The sequence below is a fragment of the Piliocolobus tephrosceles genome, chromosome 8, assembly GCF_002776525.5.
Source record: "Piliocolobus tephrosceles isolate RC106 chromosome 8, ASM277652v3, whole genome shotgun sequence".
NCBI lineage: Eukaryota > Metazoa > Chordata > Mammalia > Primates > Cercopithecidae > Piliocolobus > Piliocolobus tephrosceles.
Genome location: NC_045441.1, coordinates 90,432,179 through 90,456,184, shown reverse-complemented (window position 1 = coordinate 90,456,184; position 24,006 = coordinate 90,432,179). Strand labels below are relative to the sequence as shown.

Sequence of the window (24,006 nt, the reverse complement as noted above, 5' to 3'; positions counted from 1 at the left end):
ATAAGCACATTTCAGATACTCTAACTTGTTTCTTTTAACCTACTTTCATGAGGTCTTTAAAGAAACATGGAAATATTTTTGCCTAGGGAACTTTTTTTTTGTAAAAGAAGTCCAAAGTCTGAAGTACGTTCCTAAATGCCTCGATGGAGAAGGTAAGTTAGAAGGTTAGACTTCAGTAAAGGTGTTGTGAGTGGATTGACAGTCATCCCTCTGTGTATGTCGGGGAGTGGTTTCAGGATGCCCACATGCATCAAAAGTCTGGAAACTGGCCCCGCAGAATCTGTGTATAGAGAAAGTAGGCCCCTGGTATATGTGGGGTTTCCATCTTGTAAATATTGTATTTTCAATCTGCATTTGGTTGAAAAAAATCCATATAAGTAGATCCATGCAGTTCAAACATATATTGTTCAAGGATCCACTGTATTTGTGTGAGTTGAGGTTTGTAATTGTAAAAGCACTATTTAAGCCCAACTTTTATTTCCACAATCCAGAATTCTCTCTTAAAATATATTTATGACAGAGCCATCTGTCTCTTCCAACTGGATCTTTAAAAAAGCAGAAAACCCAAACCACGTGGTGACTTTAAATGATAAACTTTTATTCTGAATATACTGTTTTTGCACAAGATTTAACACAACATTTTCTGGGATTATAAATATTTTTAACAGTATTATACAAATTTTTACAAAATGTTTTTATCAGGCTAGATAATTTTCACAAAAGTGTCAAGAGAACAAAATAAAGGGGAGAAAAAATCTATTGTTCACAAAAGCCAGTTGGCCTTTTGCATGAATGCACACCATTTTAATAAAAGTATTCCTAAAAGCATGATCTGACACTCATACAACACAACAAAAAGACAGCTTTACTAGGTCACATTATAAACTGAATTGGCATCTACACAAGACAGTATCCCATTAGTTTCAGTGGAATTTCTTTGAGATAACTGTGTGAACTAGAAATAAGGTAGATGAAACTATTGGCAAGGGTTGTTTAATTCTTTAAAAATCTGGAATTTTTTCACCACTCGATATATTGTATTGGTTTGCTCTTCACAGAAATATACTGTGAATATTAACATTCTGCTATGGGAAACAATACAAGTTTAGATGAAAAAATATTTAAAATTTTGGGCAAGTGAAATAGTCATTCCATTCTATTCTTTTAAAAAAGTCGCAACATCCATTTTATTTCACTAGATCAGACTATACCATTAAACATTTTAACGTCTAACATGATCAATGGAATAGATTCAGAGTTTTAAATTAAGACAAAATTTAAGCTTTGTTGGTCACAAAGATTTAAATGAGATTTAAAATACAAGACAGCATCAAATAAGCAAGTAACACTTGGGTTGCAAAGGTCACTTAAAAGGGATACTGCCTATTTGAACCCCATAAGGCCAGTTTTAAAGTTAATAAAAGGAATATTATAGGAAAACTTACAAATGGCAGCAACACTGTTTTTTTTTTTCCCCAAGTTAAGCAGTAATGCCTCAAGCATTAGAAACATGAAAAAAGATCATACTAAAATCTTATAGGCCCAGGACCTAAAAATCTCTTCAATCAAACTTGCTAACTATGTCATGTTAAAAACCTGTTACAAATATGGACCACGGTTGGTGTTTGGCAGTAATGCTGGTTGTTTAAATGAGGAAAATATAAAGAAATCATTAATGCAAAATTCTTTCTTGTTACTCAACACCATCGCCAAGCTTACTTGAACTCTGTTTTAGTGACTACATTAAGCCACATGAGGATAACAAAAATTAAATAGTAAAAGCAGTGTATAATTTTTTTTATTGATCTGTTATACTGTTCAGTCGTTGGAAATCAATATTAATAACAGGCTATAATTTAAGTTCTTCTCAAGATAACTCAAAGAAAAATACTAAATGTAATATAATAATTTGATGGGATGAGTGTTACTGTCTTAAAGTAAAGTATGCTAAAAGCATGAAGACTACTATTAGTCATGGGAACAATTTTTAGTTAGCTTGTTCTTACCCAATTTATAATTGTATTTGTCAATTTGTCAATAATATATAACTTTATAGCAGAAAATAAAGGTTTATAGCAAAACTCATGCATGTAAATATATTTTGATGGCAACAGAAATCAAATAGGATCCTGCCAAGAGATGCCAAGTTTAACTGCGATTAATACAGTAACAGTGTAATTGATGAAAACATATAATCGACATTAGCCATGAAAATATATTTAATAGATTTTGAACATAATTTTAAGGTAGTTTGTTGTATGCTGGAAGCAATTCAATTGTTTCAATGTGCATTGTTTATATACACAAACTAACAATTTTATATTTTGATACCCCGTTCCCAACACTATCATGATTTAAGATAGTCTAGCAAAAATTGAACAATAACTTTTAAATATTGAACAAACAACATGATTTAAACGTTGTTACTAGAGTGAGAAGTTTTTTTCCACATATATTTCAAATCACTTTGGTGTTTTCTAAAATGTCAATACCAGTTATGAATGACACTACAAAATCACAGCAATGCATTAGAAATGGTAACTGATATCAACTCTTAGAACAATAGTTGGCAAAGTGATTCCATTTCCCCCTCCCCCCTTTTTATTGAAAAAAAATCTTAAATAAAGAAATGTACACAAATGGTACGTAAGGTATATTGGTGGTGGGAGGGAATTACAAATGTATGCAAAGCTAAAAACAAAACAAATATTATCTTTTAAACTACGTTAAATTATTGGTTATATCTTTGATATGTGGAGCATATTAAAGCATGCTGGATAATGTTAATAACTTTGACTTAAAAAGTATATGTAAGAAAATTTCCAGCATATACACATACCTTTAACTGGCATGTTCCAAAAAAAGAAAAACTGCATTTTATCATAAAAAATATCTACATACGTTCAGCCTTCAGTAAAATTATTAACTATTCTTAGAATTACACATTCATAGTTTTTACCCTTTTTTCAAATACTGTTTGCTCCAGAAAATAATTTTTAAAAGCATAAATAATCTGCTACCGTATTAGTCTATAATGAAATATCTGATTTACTACACTAACCATTTTCACCAATGAGGCTGTATAAAAAACAACTTTTATTATTCACAATCAAGTATTCATGTGCATACATAGAGATTCAAGGTTTCCTATTTGTTCAGATTATTGTAAAACCCTATCAAATTGCATGGAAATTTTGGTCAAACGATCATACCATTTAAAATGGAAGGGCAAAAGCAGCAGTAGCAGGAACTTTTGGATTGTACGTGCTACCATTGAAACGAACAAAGAGGAAACCTAGGATGACTCTTCATTGAGAACATATATGTACTTTTCAAAAAATAAATGTGTCAAATCTGATTTATGTACTTAAAATATCTGTACATAGGTTATCAGGCGAAAGCACGAATCTGTATAAAATTCATTAATTCTCATTTCACCATTTATCTAACCCCAATCATTCAGCATTTACATTGCACAGTATATTCAGAGTAGTTTAACAACATTTTAAAAGATGACTTAAGTGCATTTACACTGCAAGGTTCAGATTCTTACATAACAATAATATCACTCAGTTAACTTTTCAATGACTACACTCTACAGTAAGAGAAAAAAGAACTGAAAAGTTAAAATAGCAGCAGCATCATGCAAAATACCCTTGGTAAACCAAAGTTCATTTATCACAAGAAAAACATTTCCCCCTCCCCCCAACAAGCTTTTCTTAGAGCATTTTTAAATATCTGGCTAGCACTACATTACTGTGAACAAAAGAAACATTACATCAAAGCACTTATTAAGGGCTTGCTTACATTTATGAGGAAATATGTCACATATTCTAATTTCTCCCTCAAGCACCTTTAGTTTAATAATTTCTTAGGTACTATTTTCAAACCATCAGTTCATTACTCCATCAAAATTTAATTGGTCATCAATTGTGTTTTATTTTTGGCAAAGAAGCCATTCTTCATAAGGCATTTTATTCATGGCAAATTTTTCACAGAAAATTAGCCATTATTTGTGTTTCAACAATTTAGACCAATGTCAATTCTTTCTCTATACATTTCAATAATTGTTACTCAAAGCAGGAATTAACTTTTAACAGAAGAATAAGTGAAGGCAAAAATAATTTATTTCCCCTTAGAGATTTTCTTAGTAAAACTGCAACAAGTCAAAATTCCAGGTCAATATCAAGACATTTCTTATGATTCATAAACAATTGTATGGGGAACCCTTTCACATGTAATCACCAACAATGCAACAACAAACTCCCAAATTTTCCAATAGAGGACACATATAGGATTTTGCTTTAATGTTATACATAGATGATGCAGCATTCACACACGTTTAAGGATCTGACACCCTGACATGCAGCCAGTGGGTTCCTTAGGAGTCTGCGCCTTAGTGTTATGCCATGGTATAGGCCCAGGTAATGTTTGTCTGATTTTATAGCTGACCCTACTTTAATGTAATTGAGGGCTCATGTTCTGGCAGGGTCTGGAGTTTAATTATGCAGATTTGGTTTCAGAAGTTCACAACAGGCGGTGTCTGCTGCCAGATACCAGCCAAAGTAGTAGAAACTGGATTCCGAAGACATACCACAGGGAGGGATTTAATCCAGAAACACCACCACAGTCAGTATAATCCTCCTGTTGTAAAAAATAAATAAATAAAATAAAAATAAAAATAAAAATCTTGAAAAATCTTTAGTAACACCTTTTAGAGTAATCCATATTTACTTCACTTCTGAACTTACCTTATAAAATTGCTTTACCTGAAATCCATATAAATTACTTTCTCCTGGATTTTATCATTGAGGAATTTTGGTTAAAGCAACTTCCCTAGCATCATTTGACAAATGCTTTAAATTTTTAGTTGTAGATTTTTATGATTATGAAAGAAAATAATAAATGCTGTTTGAATAATAATTTTAAAGCAAAAAACTTTCATAGTATCAAAAATCCTATATATTTATAAATACAAGAAATGTAAAATTTAATAGGTTTTATAATTCCCAAGAATTATGATTTTAGCAACTATGCTCCATATGGGAAGGTTTGGGACTGACAAATACATTTCCATTTCCCAAGTTTCTTACACAATTTCTAAGGTTCAATATAGAGTGCAATCATAGCATCTGGACCTTCATCAAGAATTAAAGTAAAATGAGGAATAATGTATTTGAACCATAAACAATGAAAGGACACTGAAAATACATATCCAAAATAAAGAGCTAAGCTAGGAAGAGATTTGTCTTGAGACAACGAAGAAATATTAGAATGAATATACTCACATTAACTCCCCACAGTCTAGTGGTAGCTCATTTAGTTCCCTCTTAATGCAAAAGTATTATTCATCTTTTATTCCTAGGTTCTATATTTGATAACAATTTCCATATCCTTTAATTCCTTTTAACATAGTGAATTTCATTTTTAAAAACCTCATATTTATTTTTTATTTTTTTTTAATTTCAATAGTTTTTGGGGAACAGGTGGTTTTTGGTTACATGGATAAGTTCTTTAGTGATTTCTGAGAGTTTGGTGCATCTGTCACCCAAGCAGTGTACAATGCACCCAATGTATGTAGTCTTTTATCCCTTTCCCCTCTTCCTCCTGAGTCCCCAAAGTCCATTATATCATTCTTATGCCTTTGCATCCTCATAGTTTAGCTCCCACTTAGAAGTAAGAACATACAATATTTGGTTTTCCATTCATGAGTTACTTAGAAAAATGGTCTCCAACTCTATCTAGGTTGCTGCAAATGCCACTATTTCATTCCTTTTTATGGGTGAGTTGCATTCCATGTTGTATATATACCACATTTTCTTTACCTACTCATTGGTTGATGGACATTCAGGTTGGCTCCACATTTTTGCAATTCTGAATTGTGCTGCTATAAACATGCATGTGCAAGTGTCTTTTTCATAAAATGACTTCTTTTCCTCAGGGCAGATACACAGTAGTGGGACTGTTGGATCAAATGGTAGTTCTACTTTTCGTTCTTTAAGGAATCACCATACTGTTTTCCATAGTGGTTGTATTAGTTTACATTCCCACCAGAAGTGTAAAAAATGTTCCTTTTTTACCACATCCATGCCAACATCTATTTTTTGATTATGGCCATTCACGCAGGAGTAAGGTGGTATCACATTGTGGTATTAACATGCATTTCCCTGATAATTAGTGATGTTGAGCAATGTTTCATATGTTTTGGCCATTTGTATATCATTTTTTGAAAATTGTCTATTCATTTTTTTTGCCCACTTTCTGATGGCATTATTTGAAAGATCATATATTTAAACATCTTTAAAGAATCTAATCCAAGGTAGATGTTCTAAGAATCAAAATAATAGGTTGAATAATTTTACAAAGATTCTAAGTTCCCAAAGAATAAGAACTTTGACTATTTTCGTTCACCAGGATTTAATACAGTGCTGCCACATAGTAAATACATAAAAATTATTTCTTTAATTGTATTTTAAGGCAGCAGAACTATTTTGTTTGTTAAGAAGAAAGAAAGCTGGGAGAAAAGAATCTATGAAAAAAATTTTGGTTTCAATCAATTTACCTCCCAAATCTAAACAGAATCATAAAATAATCAATTCTTAGTCTTTATCCTATTTGACCTTTCAGAAGCATTTGACAAATATATAACATTGTCTCCTTGAAATATGTTCTTGTGTATCTTTGGCTAACCCACTCTTCTGGTTTTTCTTGAAACTTGTTTGTGTATCTCTCCTTGGCTTGACCTCCTTTTCTTCACGCTGTCTACAATGTTAGACTTTTCCAGGTGTTACTTCTCTCTCCTTTCTTCTTTTTCCTTTACACTTTGTTCCTAGATGATCTAATCCAGTCCTACAGCTTTAAATTTCATCCATTTCCTAATATGTCTTTTATATGTTCAATCCTGTATTCTCCTCTGGTCTCTGTATTCATTGATCTCTACTTTCTCCTCTTGTATGTCTCATAGAGATTTCAAACTTCACTTGCCCCTAATATAATTCTTCTGGTATCAGTAAATAGCACTTTTACAGTAGCAGATAAGGCCAAAGACTACAAGTAATGTACGATCCTCTTTTTTTTCTCAAATCCAATCCATCTTTTTTTTTTTTTTTTTTTTTTTTTTGAGATAGGGTCTCACTCTGTCACTCAGGCTGGAGTGCAGTGATCGATCTTGACCTCCCTGGGCTCAGGTGATCCTCCCACCTCAGCCTCCCAAGTAGCTGGGACTACAGGTGTGCACCACCACACCTAATTTTTTATATGTTTTGCAGAGTTGGGGTTTCAGCTGGGAATCCATCCTCTAACTCTAGCTTCAAAATACATCCCCAAACCTACTGCTTGTCACTACTGCAGGTCCAAGTCACCATTACTTCTTCCTTCTATTTTGCAAAAGCTGCCTCACTTGTCCCATGGCTTCTACTCTGCCCTTTTGCAAATGCTTCTCCAAAAAGCAGTCTTCTTAACACCACACATTCTTTCACTCCCTGCTCAACATTTCTCATCATTCTCAGAGCAAAATCTACATTCTTTATTAAGGTCTACAAAGTCTTATGAGGTCTGGAGCCTGGCTGCCTCGTCTTCCCACTTTCTCCTCTCCCACATGCTCACTCTGCTTCAATAACACTGGCTTCCTCTGCAACAGGCCAAACTCTTTAGTGCCTTTGCGTTTGTTTAGTTCAGATGCTTTTCTCTCCAGGTAGGGCAACCAGATAAAAAACAGGGTACCAGTAATAATTGAATATGAGATAAAAAAAAATACTTTATATAAATGTATTTCACACACAGAAGAGTGGCTAGATACATAGTAACGATTTGATAAATGAATAGTAGGTACTCAATAAAGCAGCACACACTGACTGGTTAGAAACACTATGAGGTATTAACTTAAGTCATTGTCACTTAACCAGGAGTACTCCCCAGTTATGATTAAGTGTTAATTTGAATAAAAATTACCACACAACAAGACCCATTTGTGTATTAAGAATATATTTTGTCATCTTTATAATCTACAAATGTGTTATGGAAAGAAAAATATTCTCTTTGGCCCTTATTTCAGTGTTTTTATTTTTATATTTGGGTGTTTTTTGTTTCATTTCCTCTGTGTGATGATGAGATATATCTGTTTCAATTTGGGAGGTGGTAGTTTAGATAAGTTATTGGGGCTCCTTGTAGTCTGCATGTCAATTCACACTGAAAAATGTGCCTTTTAAGTTTCCTGATCATGTCTTCCCATACGTTTTGCATGGTGCAACTCCATGTAATGTATGTCATAGAATCATTTCAAGTCTTATTATGGGCTACATTCTAAATCACAAATGCACTGATGTGGGAGCAACTCAGCATTATCTCTGTCCTACAGAGACTGAAATCCCACTGACACCATGACCAGATAAAATAAATCGGTCTGATTTTTAAACGATTATTTAAATAGAAAATAACATATTAGTACTTTAAGTTTAAAACATTAAAATGGAAGAAGAATCAGTGCCAATATTATATATTTATTTTAAAATATGATAAAACTAATTTTATTAGACTTCCTTATAGGGGAACGTCTCTTAAAAGATTGTGTTGTTAAAGATATCAATTGAGAACTCTTTATTCCTTTCTTTCTCATTACTCTTTAAAAAATCTACACCATAGTAAAATTCATATGGTATTTGCCCCCAAAGTTTTCTTTATACAGCATGTGTTACCAGTGGCTAAAATCTTTTGAATTTACTGTTGCTAAACTCTTACTCTGCCTTTCTTTCCCCATTCAGAACCTGGGACAACTAATTGCATACAGTACAAGCTTAATAATTTTTAATTTATTAAATTTAGAAATACGTTTTTCAAAAGAAAATGTTCTGGTCATTTAGCTAAAAGGTTTTTGATCTTTTTTTTTTTTCTGAATTATAGCCATCATTTAATTTCCTTCAAAATGCAAGTCACTGTTGAAGACAGCCATCAAATCTTGGATTAAGTTTTGAATTCAGGTAAGTCTGTATTAAAGTTATCCCAGCATCTTCAAAGAAAATCTATATTTAAACATTTTTAGGCAGGTAGATACTGCATAATAATAGGAATAATGCCCCTAGCAAATAATTTGTTCTTCTACATGGCACCTTAGCACTCTTACACATTAACTCGAGAGATAGATAGGCAGCATATTTATTCAACTCTTTAAATGTAGACAGATTATGTACCCAATCATATGCTTTATAAATTGGGTTTGCATAAAATAATAAATTTCTTAATGGACAGAATTGGCTTGCCTTACTTCTTTGATTAATAAACATTAGCTTTTTCATTTGCTTTTGTACTTGTGTGTGACTTGAGTCTTCACAAAGCTTGTTATCAAAAAGTCTTGTTTGAACACTTGAGTTCTGATGAAGTCGTCATGGTATGGAGCTTCATAATTGTTTATGTATAATCTTTCTCCTTCTGGAATCTACAGGATATAATGGCCCTTTGGTAGGCTTTGGAGATTACACTACCATTCTACCTTGCTTGTGAGCAGAACCTAATCCAACAGAAATTGCTAGTTTTTAGCCAGACTATATTGGAGCATAGACCATGGCCTTTATTGGTCCTTAATGTGGGAAACAACTGCCAACTAACCTTTCAGTACTTTTTGTAATGATTGTTTTTCAGCTTAATTGTTTCAGAGAAAATCATACTTCCTCTGATATCATTATATCAACATTCAAATAGCACTAAGGGGATTCACTGTTCTATACTGATAACTGTGTTTTTAAATACTGAAACTACATCTTGTTAATGTAAAATATACACCATCTATATTATGTATTCCTGTGATACGATAATATAAAGGAATCTCAAATGTGTTCTTTTTAGAGATCAGGATATAGATTATACAACATCTACAATTATGAAGTTCCATACCATGAAGACTTCATCAAAACTCAAGTGTTCGAGAGTTTTTGATACAAGCTTTATGAAGACTTAAGTCACACACAAGCAAAAAAGATAAGCAAATGAAAAAGCTAACATTTATTAATCAAAGAAGTAAAGCAAGTCAATAATTGTCCATTGAGAAATTTATTTTATGTAAACCCAATTTATAAAGCATATTATCCGGTACATAAATATCTAGTTGAGTCCATGGTGATATATAATTATTTCCATGATAGATTTATAATTGTGGTGGAAAGAAAGTATCATAATAGGAAAATGTTATTTTGTGTGTGTGTTGGGGGGGTGGGGGTCTTAGGTTAAAAAAAATTTACATTCACTGTTGCTATAGGATTTTTTTTTTTTTTTTTTGGAGACGGAATCTAGCTCTGTGATCCAGGCTGGACTGCAGTGGCACCATCTCGGCTCACTGCAACTTCCACCTCCCAGGCTCAAGCAATTTTCCTGCCTCAGCCTCCAGAGTAGCTGGGACTACAGGTGCATGCCACCATGCCCAGCTACTTTTTGAATTTTAGTAGAGATGGGGTTTCACCAGGTTGCCCAGGCTGGTCTCAACTCCTGACCTCAGGTCCACCTCGGCCTCCCAAAGTGATGGGATTACAGGCGTGAACCACTGCGACCAGCCATTGCTACAGGTTTTTAAGAGAAAGGTAAAAAGAGAGCTGGCCTACTCAAGACCAATACTTACGTATTTTTTAGTGTAACTGATAACCTATACATCTTACCTAAAAATTCTATGATTGAGAGAAGTAAGCTTTTGAATCAAGGGAAAATAAGGACAATTACGGAACCATATTTGGTAACACTTTTCTTGTGTAATGGTCGACTACCTATGAACTTCTTTAAGGAATCAATATTTCAAATGGTTGCATACATATCAATTTTTAAAATGTTTATATGAAGATATTTAATTTTAGTATTTTAATTATTAAAGCAACGTTTCCTTTGCTTGGAGTCTTTCGCCATGAAAACCATTCTTTTATTATCCCAGAAGACAAGTGGTTATTTTCTGAGACTCCCTCTGCTAGTCTACTCCTCACCCTCTACCACCCCTGCCTGTGAATTCACTCCATTCATAGTAATGGCCACATCTCCATCTAGTGGCTTCCTAATCAATGACTACCTGGAAACCGATGACAAACACAACAAAAGTGTGTGCTCTAGTAACACAATCATGATGATTCCAGAGCATTAGAAAAGAAATTGCATAACAGTAAATGAAGAACTAAATGCAAATGCAAGCGCCGAAACCTCTCTTTAGTAGTACTAAATATAGAACTCAGAAATTTATTCAAAGGTTAATAATTTGGGGCTAGATAATGTAATATTAAATAAAATGAACTTAGAAACTGGAAGCACTTATTCTAAAATATTTCAATATTTTGAGAGTAAAAATCTAAAAAGTTATTTAAGTCAGATTTATTTTAAAAAGTAGAAAAATCTGAAAGGAATTGAGAGTCCATTAAATTTGCGTTAGCATCTTTTGTAAATGAACTGAGATAACCACCTGTAAAAATTGTCATTAGATAGTTCTCATAAAATATCATGAAGCATGTATATCTGTCTCTGCAATGACAATTTTTACCCAAAAACTTTATGAAAAAATCATTTTTACATAAATATTGAAAATTAATATGTTTCATTTAGGATTAGAAATTTACATGTCATTTGAAATCAGCTATTTCCAAAACAACATTGGTCCTGAGATTTTAATAACCTGGTTTCAGGAACATTAATATTGTGGATTTAGGGATATGGGTGATTTTCTAAAATTTCAAGCCAAAAACAAAAAGAAAAATTAGAGAAAGTGACTGACCATCCACACCACATGAAAACTTGCAGTAAAATGAAGATAGGAGCTGACATCATGGTACAGGCACGACTCGCTGTGCATTTAAGTTGATCCTATTAATAACGGGCAAAGTAGCAAGTACAGGAAAAGGAAAGAAAACACAGAAAAGAAGACATACAAGATGAGATTTCATGCAATTTGCTGGCAGTTAACGTGAGTCTCCATCCAGAGCAGATTCACAGTGACCATTGCAAATAAGCATTACCAAAATACTCCACTGCTAAAGAAACACAAGATATTATTAGCACACCAAGCTACCGAGCAACAGTTGTACTTTCACACACAACCCGTTTATAGGAGCTTCAATTGCTGAACATTTGTGTCTTGGTCAAATCTTTTTAATGCCTTGATCATAAGATAGAGCCTCCTAGAATAATATTTTGGGCAACAGGGTTTTTATGCCATTTTTTCAAGTTCATCTGAATTTAATGTTCCTACTGTTAAAAAAACTGGTGACAAATAGTTGATGAGTGAAGTTTCTCTAATGAGTGACATGACCCTTGGCCCTTCATAAAATATTCTTTGGGAAATAATTTTACATGGGCAACCTGCTGAAGGTGTAGTAGGCAGAATAACATGAGTCCTCCTATCTGGACTTTGTATGTCTTTAAAAAAAAATACCCTTAGTGGCAATGTTGAAATACTTTCCCTAGCAAGGATCAATAATCCCTCACAGAGATAACTGGGGTTGACTAGCTAATACATCTTGAATTTTTTAGTCCCCATCACTGATTTTATTTCTTCTTTGCTCCATTTTAAATTTATATTATCTGTGAAATGTTTTATCCTTTCTGGGACAAACGCAGCTATGTATTTGAGTAGGTAAACCTCTTCTAAATAACTCTTAAAAATGCACGTTAATCACAGATGTTCTGACCTATTTTTAGAATAAACAATTTATGAGATAATGCATTACACGTTTGGACAGATGCTCATTGGTGTGTGCAAGCCACTTCATGCAGTGGCACACCTTGAAGAATCAGAATTGGGAAGTATTGTATTTAAAATTAGTTAAAAAGAGGTGGACAGAGATTTTTATGTGGACTTCATCTTTGAGAATAGATTAGTATTTCTAAAGCATAAAGCTAATGTATTACATACTGATGATGTATTACCTACCTTGTACATAATCAATACACAGTAAGTCAGAATAGTATTTATTAGGGAAAGATAGATGAACTATAGGAAACACAGTAAGCCATCTTTAAGTGACATATATTTAATATGATTTGTAATATTTTATCAAACTAACCCTGTGTAATTGACCTGGTCTAATTTCAAACACCAGAAAAAGAAATTAGTACAATTAAAGGAAATAATACAAGTGTAATATGTGATAGAATCAGAAACCACCCAAAAGAAACTAGAACTCTATAATAATAAGACAATGGCTGTACAACAGGTTTTTGAATTCACTGAAGATGAATATAACTAATAAAAATATAATAAACTTAATTTTTATATCTTCAGGATTGGAATATAAATGGAGGCAACAAGTATACCATAATTAACATTTACTATGAGTTAATTATTTATTAATCTTGAAAATCAGATTTATGACCTTGGATTATTAGTAAATTGATTGGAATTGTGTTTGAAAGCACAATTTCTGTGGGAAGGACATAAAGAAGCAATTGTTAAGTTTATGCTAACCATGAAAACTACTGAAATGAAAAGAATCTACCAGCAAGTATGTCATGTTAATGAGAAAAATTATGGTTAAGACATTATGTTTGAGTTAAATTGTCTCCTTGAATTCTTGTGGACAGTGAGCATTAATTTATAGTATTTTAATCTAGTAGAAGTGTGATCTTACCAAGACATTGTTATCAAAGCAGACATCAGGCCCTTTTCGGTATCTGGGTTGCTTAACCATGTCACAAGGATTTGGACCATCAGCTAAAGAGGCTTGTTAAGGAATCTCGTGTTAGTTTTTTTTCCACATGACTAAAAATAAATACAATGCAATGTATTTCCCGAAACATGTAAGAGATAACTGATACATCATTACTCTCATCCAACACAATTCAAGTACACTGGGATTGAAAGAACTAAATTGTGAATTATCCTTTTCTGGGGCATGTGTAGCATAATTATTCTTGACATTCCAACTAAATTTTGAGTGAGGAATCCATTCTGCCTTTGCGAGGTGATCAGAGCAGTCTAATATTTTTCCTCTTTATGAGCATAAACAATGTGACAAGATTCAAAATGCATTGTTTTAATATGGTTTTCCTTTCCAGATAGCTCTGATGTCAAAGGATACAAGTCTGCTCTGCTTGTATGAGCAGTCGTGTGTCACAGGGACATGTCCCTTTGCTCTCAACCATTATGAATATTAAGTTGGTGTTCATAAGCTTTTCGCCATGAAAGATTCTGCAAAATATGATATCACAGAAAATGAGTATCTTTGTCAAAATAAATGGAAATATTTCAAAGATTCTTACATATTAAAATGAAAGACAAAATATGACATTTGAAACATAAACCATTCCCAGCACAACAGGAGTATGATTTTAGAAGAAAAAAGTTTCATTTCTTAGTGTGAAAATATTACCTATGTCAAATGAATAAAAAATTGCAATAGCTGTTTTATGTGTGACCATTTTAAAGTATTAGTTCTCATTGCAAAATAAGCACTATTTAGGTGTTGATGCACATAGAAAAAAGTTTTTCTTTACACTTACAAATAATTGTGATACTTATCACTGAAAATATGCCAAAGTTGCCTTATTTTACGGATGACATGACAGGGAATACAAAAATGTTTAGGCATCTTGCCCAACTAAGGGCAGAGAAAAGCCTGGAACAGTGCTATTAAGCAAACTTTCTGTGAAGATGGAAAAGTTTTTTGCACCATCCAGTATGGTAAATACTAGCCACTCAAGGGGTATTGGGCACTTAAAATGTGACAAGTGTGACTGAGGCACAAAATTTTAATTTTAATATCTGTAATTGAAATTTCAATGGCCACCTACGGGTGGTAACTACGGCATTGGACAACACAGACATGGACAGAATCAAGGGTTTTGAATTCCATCCCCTGTTTTGTCCACACCTTAAGCTGCTCTTTAATAACCAACACAGAAAACGTAAATATGTATCACTAAAAAAGTAATTTCTTCATCATTATACATTTTGCAGAAAAGTGGGATTTTTTTTTTTCTCTGTTAAGCTTTGATTTCCATAAAACAAATCAAAAGGAAAGTATGGTTCAATTTAATGTCTTGGTTATATTGACGTTCACTTTACAATTTAACTTACTTCTTTAAGCACACGTTGCTCTTGCTGGATGTCAATTAATAAAAGGCCAATGACTGTGAAACTCTGATGTATCCAATAAACATGCCACAATTCCATTTCCTAAGGTCCATACCCTGATACGCTAATCTCCTCTAAACAAGATAGTCTGCTTTTTTGTGAGTTCATGCTTGACTCCTCCACCCCTTTCTTCTCCTCTTCATATATTCTACCTCCTCCTTGGACATACAGGTTTGCTAGAGAAAGGCATAAAACATACCATGTCTACTAAAAATTCATGAGAGGTTGCTTAGCCCCTCTTGCAAAAAAAATTTTTTTAACTATTCTGGCACTTTCCTAATCTCAGATTATGTCACCTCCTCCTATTTCTTCTTCTGCTATGGTAACATTTCTTCTAAAATAACCTGCCCTCCACCTCTGAAAACAAAGTGTCTCTACTCTGGTTTGTAAGCTGTGACTTGCTTTCTTCTCAGGAATCTTGTGGCATTAATTATTACTTTCCCCTCAAAATCCCCATTTTGCCTTTCTCCTCTATCCTCATTACAACAAAATTAAATTCTCCATCTCTTCCCAACATTTTAAAAGATATTTTATGGATACTGACTAAACATTAACCATGACCTAAGAAAACTGTATTTTTTCCCAGTTGCTTCAAATTCAAATAAAGATAACATTCAGTTCTTCAAGTCAGAGAAGACCAGAAGTAAAACCAAAACAAACAAGACCTTTTTTGTAAATCTGTTTAGTTACCAATAGAAAAATAATTCATATTTGGCTTAGAATTATTTAGAATTACTAATATATTTAATTTTATAACTTTATATTAGAAATTTTTAATATGGGTTATTTTAGGGAAAAAGTTAAAATATCAAATTTCTCTATGGTCTGCCTAAAGAGAAAGTAATTATCTTGATCATGTAATTATTATTATAGTTGAAGAAATAACAGCTTATCAAAGTTAGAATTTTAAAAATTATAAATTTTAAAAGCCTACAGAGAAACTAAAGATTTCTGACATTTTCAACTTAAAACAATTACTCACACTTCTGGCTCCAACACAATTTTCAGTTTTTTCTGTAATGATTATAACAGTATATACAATTTCTTAATGAAATAGGACTACTCCAGAAATAAAGAAAGAAATTACCTGGAACAGTTTCCACAGTCTAATACACCACTGAATGATTTACTATCGTTATCAAAGAAATACTGGGTTTGTTCAGTAATGCAGCTCTGCTTTGACAGGGAGGCTGTAAAGTCATCATCCTCCATCTCAACTTGGGTGGGGAGAAGGGGGTAAAAAACAAAGAACACCATTAGGAGGGGCCACTGTAGTCAGTCCCCTGGAGTCTTCGCTTCTCATAGAGCAAAATAAATGTCTAAGACCAGGACGCCTGGACTGGCTTGTTTACTGCTGTGTAATATCGTGGCAGCCCGTAACAGATGCCTGATAAATATCAATAGAATAAATTAATTTAAATACATGATGGCTATGAGATCAAGGCCAATGTGACCTAAGTAATTTCTAAGACATTAGGAAAGGTTGGACAAAAAGTTTCTAGCTCTAAAATTATGAGATGGGTGATCTGTTTTCTCTTTCTCACACAAACATTCTCTGAATTTGCTGAACTCAAGTGTATTCCCCCAAATAATTTTTATTGTTATGACAGTGACAAGGTCTGAGCATTTACATACCTGCCTCAAGGAGTCGTGGAAAGGTCAAACTCAAGAGAAACTGCTGTAGAATAGACCTGAATTTTTCAAATAAAAAAAATAATAAAAATCTAGGGAAAAATGTGTTTTTACATGCACACATATACATACTGTTTCCCTTTATCTTTTTGGGAAGGGAAGTCGGAGTGTTTTTATTTAAGTATTTTTAAAATTATATAACACATTGTAACCTTTCTTGAATGTGTCAAAGAAGTCATGAAATCAGAAGTGTTCAGATCTTGTTCTGGACCAAGTGAGACACAATGTGTTAAGAAGCCTAACAGGCAATGTTATCAAGCAGAAGTGTTCACTCTAAGAAGGAGAATGTCAGTGTTGCAGCGCATAGGTTTTTACATTCATTATATCTCCTTATTTTAGCTTTTAAAACCATTTGTTTTTTGAATTGCCCCCGCCCCCAACAAAGAAACAACACTGTTTATACCATGGGTTTGAATTTGTTAACTATTTACTTTGTAATATAGAATATATTTGTAAATATGTAATGTAACTTTCATGAAACAAAATATACATATTATATTGAGAGATATGACACATTTCAGTTTTACAGTAACTGACAACTGAGCCAAATTTCTAGAACTGAATTTAGTTTAAAAAAGTGGGGGTGGGAAGGGATATAGGATATATATCATCAGGGTCATGATGACATTTTAAAAGCCTACTGAAATTAATATAAAAAATCACATCAGAAAATACCATTTTTCAGAATAAAACAGAATTTTCTAAATCTTTCAAAAAATCTCAAAATTTTAAAATCCTAAAATCTTCTTTGCTGCTTTAATGATATCATCACTTAATTTTAGCTGGGCAAACCTCAACATCAAATGAATATTGTACATTAATCTACGTGGAATAGGGCTAACAATACAGTGTGATGATACCAAAAAAAAAAAAAAAAAAGAAAAAAGATTAGAGGGGAGAGAAGGAAGAGGGAGATCATGGATCCCAGACATAACAGGAAGTTTAGTTACAACTAAACAATAAGAAATGTGATCTTCCAGACTTTCCACAGTGCCACAATTGACCATTTGAATGTCTTATTTTCATAGGTTGTAGGGTCTACAGGTGAGGGATGGGGGAGGTTTGGAAGGTAGAATCGGTGAAAAGAAACAATTAGATCCATTTCAGCAACATGATGCCCCTAAAACAATACCAGTACTTGTATCAATAGTAAAGAGGTAGAAGGTTGCCATCATGCTATGAATTTGATGCATGCAGACATCCAACTTGGATACTAAAAACAATTAAATTGTAACTTCTTACAGATCAATACACCTAAAATTGGTGTAATACTTTTATAAATACTTAATACAAATGAAAAGAATTTCAATAGATGTGTAGAGGAAAGAAGACTCTAAAGAGGTTGAAGTTTACATCCACATAACATTGTTTTCATATGAGAAACTGAATAATGGTAATTTTATAGTGTTCACTTAGGAAAAAATATCAGTATTACCAATAAGTGATGTAGAGAATGAAAAAACCTTAACTCCCTTAATAAAAAATTTGAGTGTCTCCTAAATCCATATTTTTATCAGATGTTTTTCTATTTTACAACTTCTTTCTTTCATTACCAATAAAACTAAAATTTTGACCTACCAGGCAGCAGCAGTGGCCCACCAGCCAATTTGTAATATGTCTGCTATTGATGGCTATAAAATAAAATAATAAAGTCATTTCAGTAGTCTACTTGATACTGAGGACACTTGAGTATCCTCTTGAGAAGAATTGATTAGACTGTGGATATTACTGACCACATATGCTGAGCGATGTCCTGCTCCTTGTTTTGGTGCAGCACCAGGCTCGCATACTGACTGATAATCATAAGATTTGTTAAAAGCATAAACTGATATATTAACCAGGTGTCTCATCAAGCTGGGATCAATCTCTCCAAAAAATCTTCCAATCTGGTGAAGAAAAAAATCATAAAGCAATGTGTACTTAAAATGTAAGTCAAAAATGAACATTGGAATCACCACTACAGTGAAAAGAAATAATACAAAGAAACTGAACTACAACTGAGGAGCTTAAAAACAAAAGCAAATGAGAAACTGTATATGACACTGTGAACAAATCAAAATGAGAGTAAGTGTTCTCATTACTCAGTGGGGCTGTGTGATGTTTTATTTGTGGAAGAAATGGACACACATTACTAGGCACTAAATCACAATCAAATGCCTCCCAGATGAATAAAACAAGGGTGGGGAATGAAGAGGTGTAAGTCAAAGGGTACAAAGAAGCAGTTATGTAGAATGCATAAGCCTAGAGATTCAATATACAACAGAGGACTGTAGTTAATAATATTGTTTTGTCTACCAGAAATTTGATGAGAGTAGATTTTAAGTCTTCTTACCATACTGCAAAAAAGGTTAACAACCTGAGATGATGGATATGTTAATTGGCTTGACTTCAGCAATCACTTAACTATGCAAATCAAAACATTTTGTTGTACATCTTAAACATATACAATAAAAAAAGATCAAATGCCCCCCTGGGGAATGGAGAAGTAGCATAAATGAGAGAGCAGGCTGGCCTAGAAAAAGAACTTGTAGGGACTGTGATGAACTGGAACAAGTCCCATCTAAAGGGGCAATCACGAGTTAATCAGCTTCACCCCATAAACACTGTCATCCAAAAAACAAAAAAAGCCCAGGGTTGAGATCTCTTTTGCTTTTTCCAAAAAAGAGAAGCCAGGAATACAGATTCAGAAGCGAAATTAGTTGGCATCTAATTCAAATTTGTTAAAAATCTTGTATGAGGTAAATAGCCTATGTGCTACTAATTTGCAGATTTGAGACTAGAAATCACATCAGTTTTAACCAGCTATATATTAAATTAGATATCATCAACTGACAAATTTTGAAGTGAAAATTTTCTAAATATCTGAAAGACTTAAAAGGTCATATCATGCTAAAATTCTGAACTGTATGTTTTAATGATACCAGTACTAAAATGTAAAATCAAATAACATAAAAACTAGACTTAGCACGCCTTTCTTAATGGCTTACATAATATTAAGCGTTTTACAAATTATTTTATGACAGAAACAAAACAACTCATCAATTTCTAAAACACTGAAAGAGGTTTTGTAATGTTCATCCGGGAAACACACTTTGGAAAGCCTAATTCTCTCTTATTTCAGGCACATACCTGATTAGTATAATCATCATGATTTGCCATCAAAAGAAAGCCACCGTCATCCAGAATTACACAATCCATTACCTACCAAAATAAAATGAACAGTTAACACATTTTTAGAAAGGTTTGGAGGTTGCATTGTCTTTACCCCATTATATGTACATGATTAGAGAAATAAAAAATAGAAAATTTAAGTGACAATCTTCTCTTGAACGTATATGTTCATGAAATTCTGGTGAAATAAAGGCATGCATAGATTTATATCAAACCATCATGCTTGATAATCCAACACCAACCATCCATTTGAGACTGTCAATTCAGTCTGAACAAATCATAAAAGCAAATTCGAAATAATCTTTTTACCACTTTCGTGTCATCTAAATGATCCAGAAAACTGGATAGAGAAAATTATTTAATAATGAATAACTGATTTAAACAAATACTTAGGATTTCAACAAAAAGATATTTTAAAAAATATCATTTGAGTTATCCTGTTTCACAGACATAAAACACGTCAGTACTATAAGACTGTAATTATTTCATATTTTTAGATTGAAAATATGTAGTTGGATAATTGGAGATTTAAAAGCAAAATGCAAAACAAAAAATGTCCATGGTTAAGAAAATACTTAATTCACCCTGAAACATAGGATAAATTCCTACCTAGTTTAAATCGTGTTTTAATGTATGAAAATCAATGTAATAATTTGTATTTAATAAAATCATAAATAAAAACATTGTTTTCAAAGTTGAGGATGTAATGCATTGCATTTTCCTAATGTGGAAGCAGCTTATTACTAAATTTTTTGCTCTTAAAACAGCTACTTCATAGTCTATGTCAAATAGATAAGGTACAAAAATCATCGAAATTATTGGCTCATAATTCCACAGGAGTAGGAGTGATAAAGATGATATAAACCCCCTGTTTCCCTTGGAGATATGCAGACACACATAAGAGGGCTGGAAGAAAATATTGTTTCATCATTGTTACTCAATCTTTAGAATTAGAGCATCTTCAACTTTTGAACAAAGTTCACATTTCCTTTTTCAATTTCTCAAACAGATGTGAAAGTAATACAAGACAACGTAAAACTCAATCCATGTAACTAGAAGTTTATAGTAAACTGAAATACTTCTGGGTTTAGTTAAAAAAAAATTTCCTATAACTATATAATACAGTGTGAACAAACTTAGAGAAAGTGTGATAGGTGAGAGAAAACTGCATTGATAACCAATAGGGATGCTTTGGTTAGAAACTTCCTATCCAGAAATAGAGCTAAAGATAAATATGTACAAAAGAATGTAACACCGTTGAGACTGAAGAGAACCATCACATTGACATGACTACTTTTTTAACCTTCCAAGGACATATACATATTTTTAAAAATTCAAGCATTTCACGTTCAAAATCAAAAGCATATAAATTCAAAGGAATATATTATTTCACATTCCCGTAGAATTTTTTAGCCTTTGATTAAATTCCTGCATATTTTTGGTCATCATTCTAGTCTTAGCAAGAGTAACACAGGGAAATATTGTACTCAAAAGTGATTTTCAACAGTTTTCTTACATCACTGTTTCTTTTGCAGTCACAAACTGGACCAGCACACTGAAAGACAAAAATCCGATTATTACATTTTTTTAGCAGTTGGATTTTAATTACATTATTACCATGTTATAATTAGAAATTCTGGAATAATTTATCCAGTAGAAAAAATGAGATTAAACAGTCTAGTCCATAAGAAACAGAAGTTTTATCTTTAAAATTAGAAAATGTCAATCAATATATAAACTAGCATTGCATGCTGTAACCTTGAAATACTTTTATTACATATTGACTAATTTAAACAAAAAGCTTTGAAAAAATAGGAATTCAGAATTCTGCTTCAGTGTAGTGGTACTGAGAACGTATTTGCCTTATGTTTATTTGTAAAAAGACCTTATGTTTTTTTCTACTGAATTTTGAAAACATTAAATATAGCATAAGAATTTTTTTAAACTACCTTACCGGATCTCTGATTGAAGTTTTGGTGAAATTCTCTATCCAGGAATTTACATCGATTTTAATTCCAACAACTGAAAAATTAATTTGAATTAATTCAAAGGCATAATTACCTGTAATACAACTTTTGCAATATGACAGTTTAATTATTTTGATAGCAAGTATGAGATTATAGTTTATTACAGAAGTTTTAGTCTTTTGTTCTTCATTAAGAAATAATGCTAATAGCTCTTAAACTATTGCATAAATTGTAATTTATATTCACAAAAGAGTATATTCATTAGCCACAACCTGACCAATTAACTAATACAACAAGCTAAATAAAAAACATTGGTGTCAGGAGAGCCTCATAAACTTGAGGTCATTCAAATGGTACATTTTAAGAGGTTTCCGTAACTCCACCAGTGCTTGCAGTAGGTGCTTAATAAATCTTAGCTGAAAGAGTGAACAGATGAATGGATGAGTAGGTGGGTTAGTAGGAGAGTGGGTGAATAAATGAATGGCTGAGAGAATAACTGATTTAGTAAGTAAATGAGCAACGAGTGAATGAAGGAATAGGTGGATGAGTTAGTAGGTGATGGAGTGAATTAATGTAATAGATCCACTAATGGGGTAAAGCTGCCCTGAGGAGCAGGAAGGCTCAAAATACTCTCCTTTATAACTTCAAACACTGAATCATACAATCAAAAAAGCTAATAGCTTTAACCTTATTGTATGCACTCACTCTAGCCCACTTCCGATCCTCATTGATGCTCACTTTTACTATGTTTACTTGCCTATTTTTCCAAAAAGTCATTTTTCCATATATTTTATAGAAAGTTTTTAACTGAGCCCTACTTAATTCACTTTAACAGACACCTAGTAGAATATAGTATAATTATGCCATATTTATCTTTTCCCTCAGGGCTGGAAACTTAACTTTTTTGTACAAATATGTAACTCCTTGGCCATGTAACTTTGTATGTATTTTAAAGTATTAAGAGAGACTTCTGGAGTGGGGTTGCTAATCCAACATTAAAAATTTTTATTATTACACTAAACTGATTTCCATAAATTTGTGTCAGAGTATAAACATACACACAGTTTTGAAAATTCCTCAAATCTATGTAGTATCAATTTGATTTTATCCCAACTTCATAGGTAACTAGTCATATTTTATTTAATTTTTTAAGTATGCATGCCTTTTTTGTTTGAGACCTTCTGATGACCTTGATAAACATTGCCAGTTTATAACATAAATGCCAAGTAACATTTAATTTTGGTTGTGTTTTTGTAATTAATATTTATCCTTACCTGCAGGTTTAAGAAGTTTCCCTTGAATATATATTTCTACAGCTTTGCTTACCATAATGCCCGATTCATAGGCACCAGGTCCACTTTCTAAAAAATAAATAAATAAACACCTATCAAGATATATTGATTAATAATATTGATTTTCTGTCGTTAGATACAGATAGATAGTATTTTGCTTAAAAATTCTAGCATCTATAAACCATAAAAATGTTTGTGCTCTCCTTCCTCTCTTCTTCCTTTGTATATACTAGGCTAACCGGTATATCCATGAATTGGTTTGTATTCATTGATTTGGGGGCATTAATTAGCTTGGTTACATCTGCTTTCACAACATTTGTTAAAATATTAGGGAGTTCTGCTGAAGTAAAGTGGAAAGATTGATTTTGGATACATAAAACTGACTTTGTCTAAGATACATGTCACTGGGTAAAACTTTGAAATTCTCTGAACTTGTTTCCCCATTTATGAAAATAAAGGGAAAGAGTACTTATGTGCAAAGATATTCAGGGATTAAATTACAAGGTTTTTGGGAAATAACTCAAAATATTTTAAAAGATAAGCTATTAATTGTATAATTATATAATTAATACTGATAACATGTAATTATTCAATGGAATTACTCTACTTTATTTAATTCTTTAAATGTTTTTCAATACATTTTCAGTTGTAATATGAGGGATTATCTACACGTGTTTCTACTTCTTATGCATGCCTGACAGATATGCTATCTCTAAATTATTGGAAGACTGCTGCGTATATATTTTGCCTCTTCAACTAAATGATGTTTCTTTTCTATTTTCCTAATGCCTTGCAA

General features: G+C 32.5%; 1 protein-coding gene across 4 annotated transcripts in view; it reads right to left on the bottom strand.

Annotated features, from left to right (window-relative positions):
* Positions 1 to 580: 580 nt before the first annotated feature.
* Positions 581 to 24,006, bottom strand: part of CACNA2D1 (calcium voltage-gated channel auxiliary subunit alpha2delta 1) — a 506,092-nt gene continuing 482,666 nt past the window's right edge. For 2 of the 4 annotated variants that reach the window (XM_031936055.1, XM_023226696.2), the window contains exons 29-39: positions 23,193 to 23,279; positions 21,906 to 21,973; positions 21,468 to 21,506; positions 19,910 to 19,981; positions 18,514 to 18,666; positions 18,359 to 18,411; positions 16,724 to 16,779; positions 16,176 to 16,305; positions 14,034 to 14,143; positions 13,584 to 13,666; positions 581 to 4,644 (exon numbers count right to left, since the gene is read on the bottom strand). In XM_031936055.1, the coding sequence (XP_031791915.1) occupies positions 4,528 to 4,644; positions 13,584 to 13,666; positions 14,034 to 14,143; positions 16,176 to 16,305; positions 16,724 to 16,779; positions 18,359 to 18,411; positions 18,514 to 18,666; positions 19,910 to 19,981; positions 21,468 to 21,506; positions 21,906 to 21,973; positions 23,193 to 23,279 (968 nt within the window). In that variant the 3' untranslated portion in view covers positions 581 to 4,527. The remainder of the gene's footprint in view (positions 4,645 to 13,583; positions 13,667 to 14,033; positions 14,144 to 16,175; positions 16,306 to 16,723; positions 16,780 to 18,358; positions 18,412 to 18,513; positions 18,667 to 19,909; positions 19,982 to 21,467; positions 21,507 to 21,905; positions 21,974 to 23,192; positions 23,280 to 24,006) is intronic. The other 2 variants (XM_031936054.1, XM_031936056.1) reach the window with 1 other exon arrangement.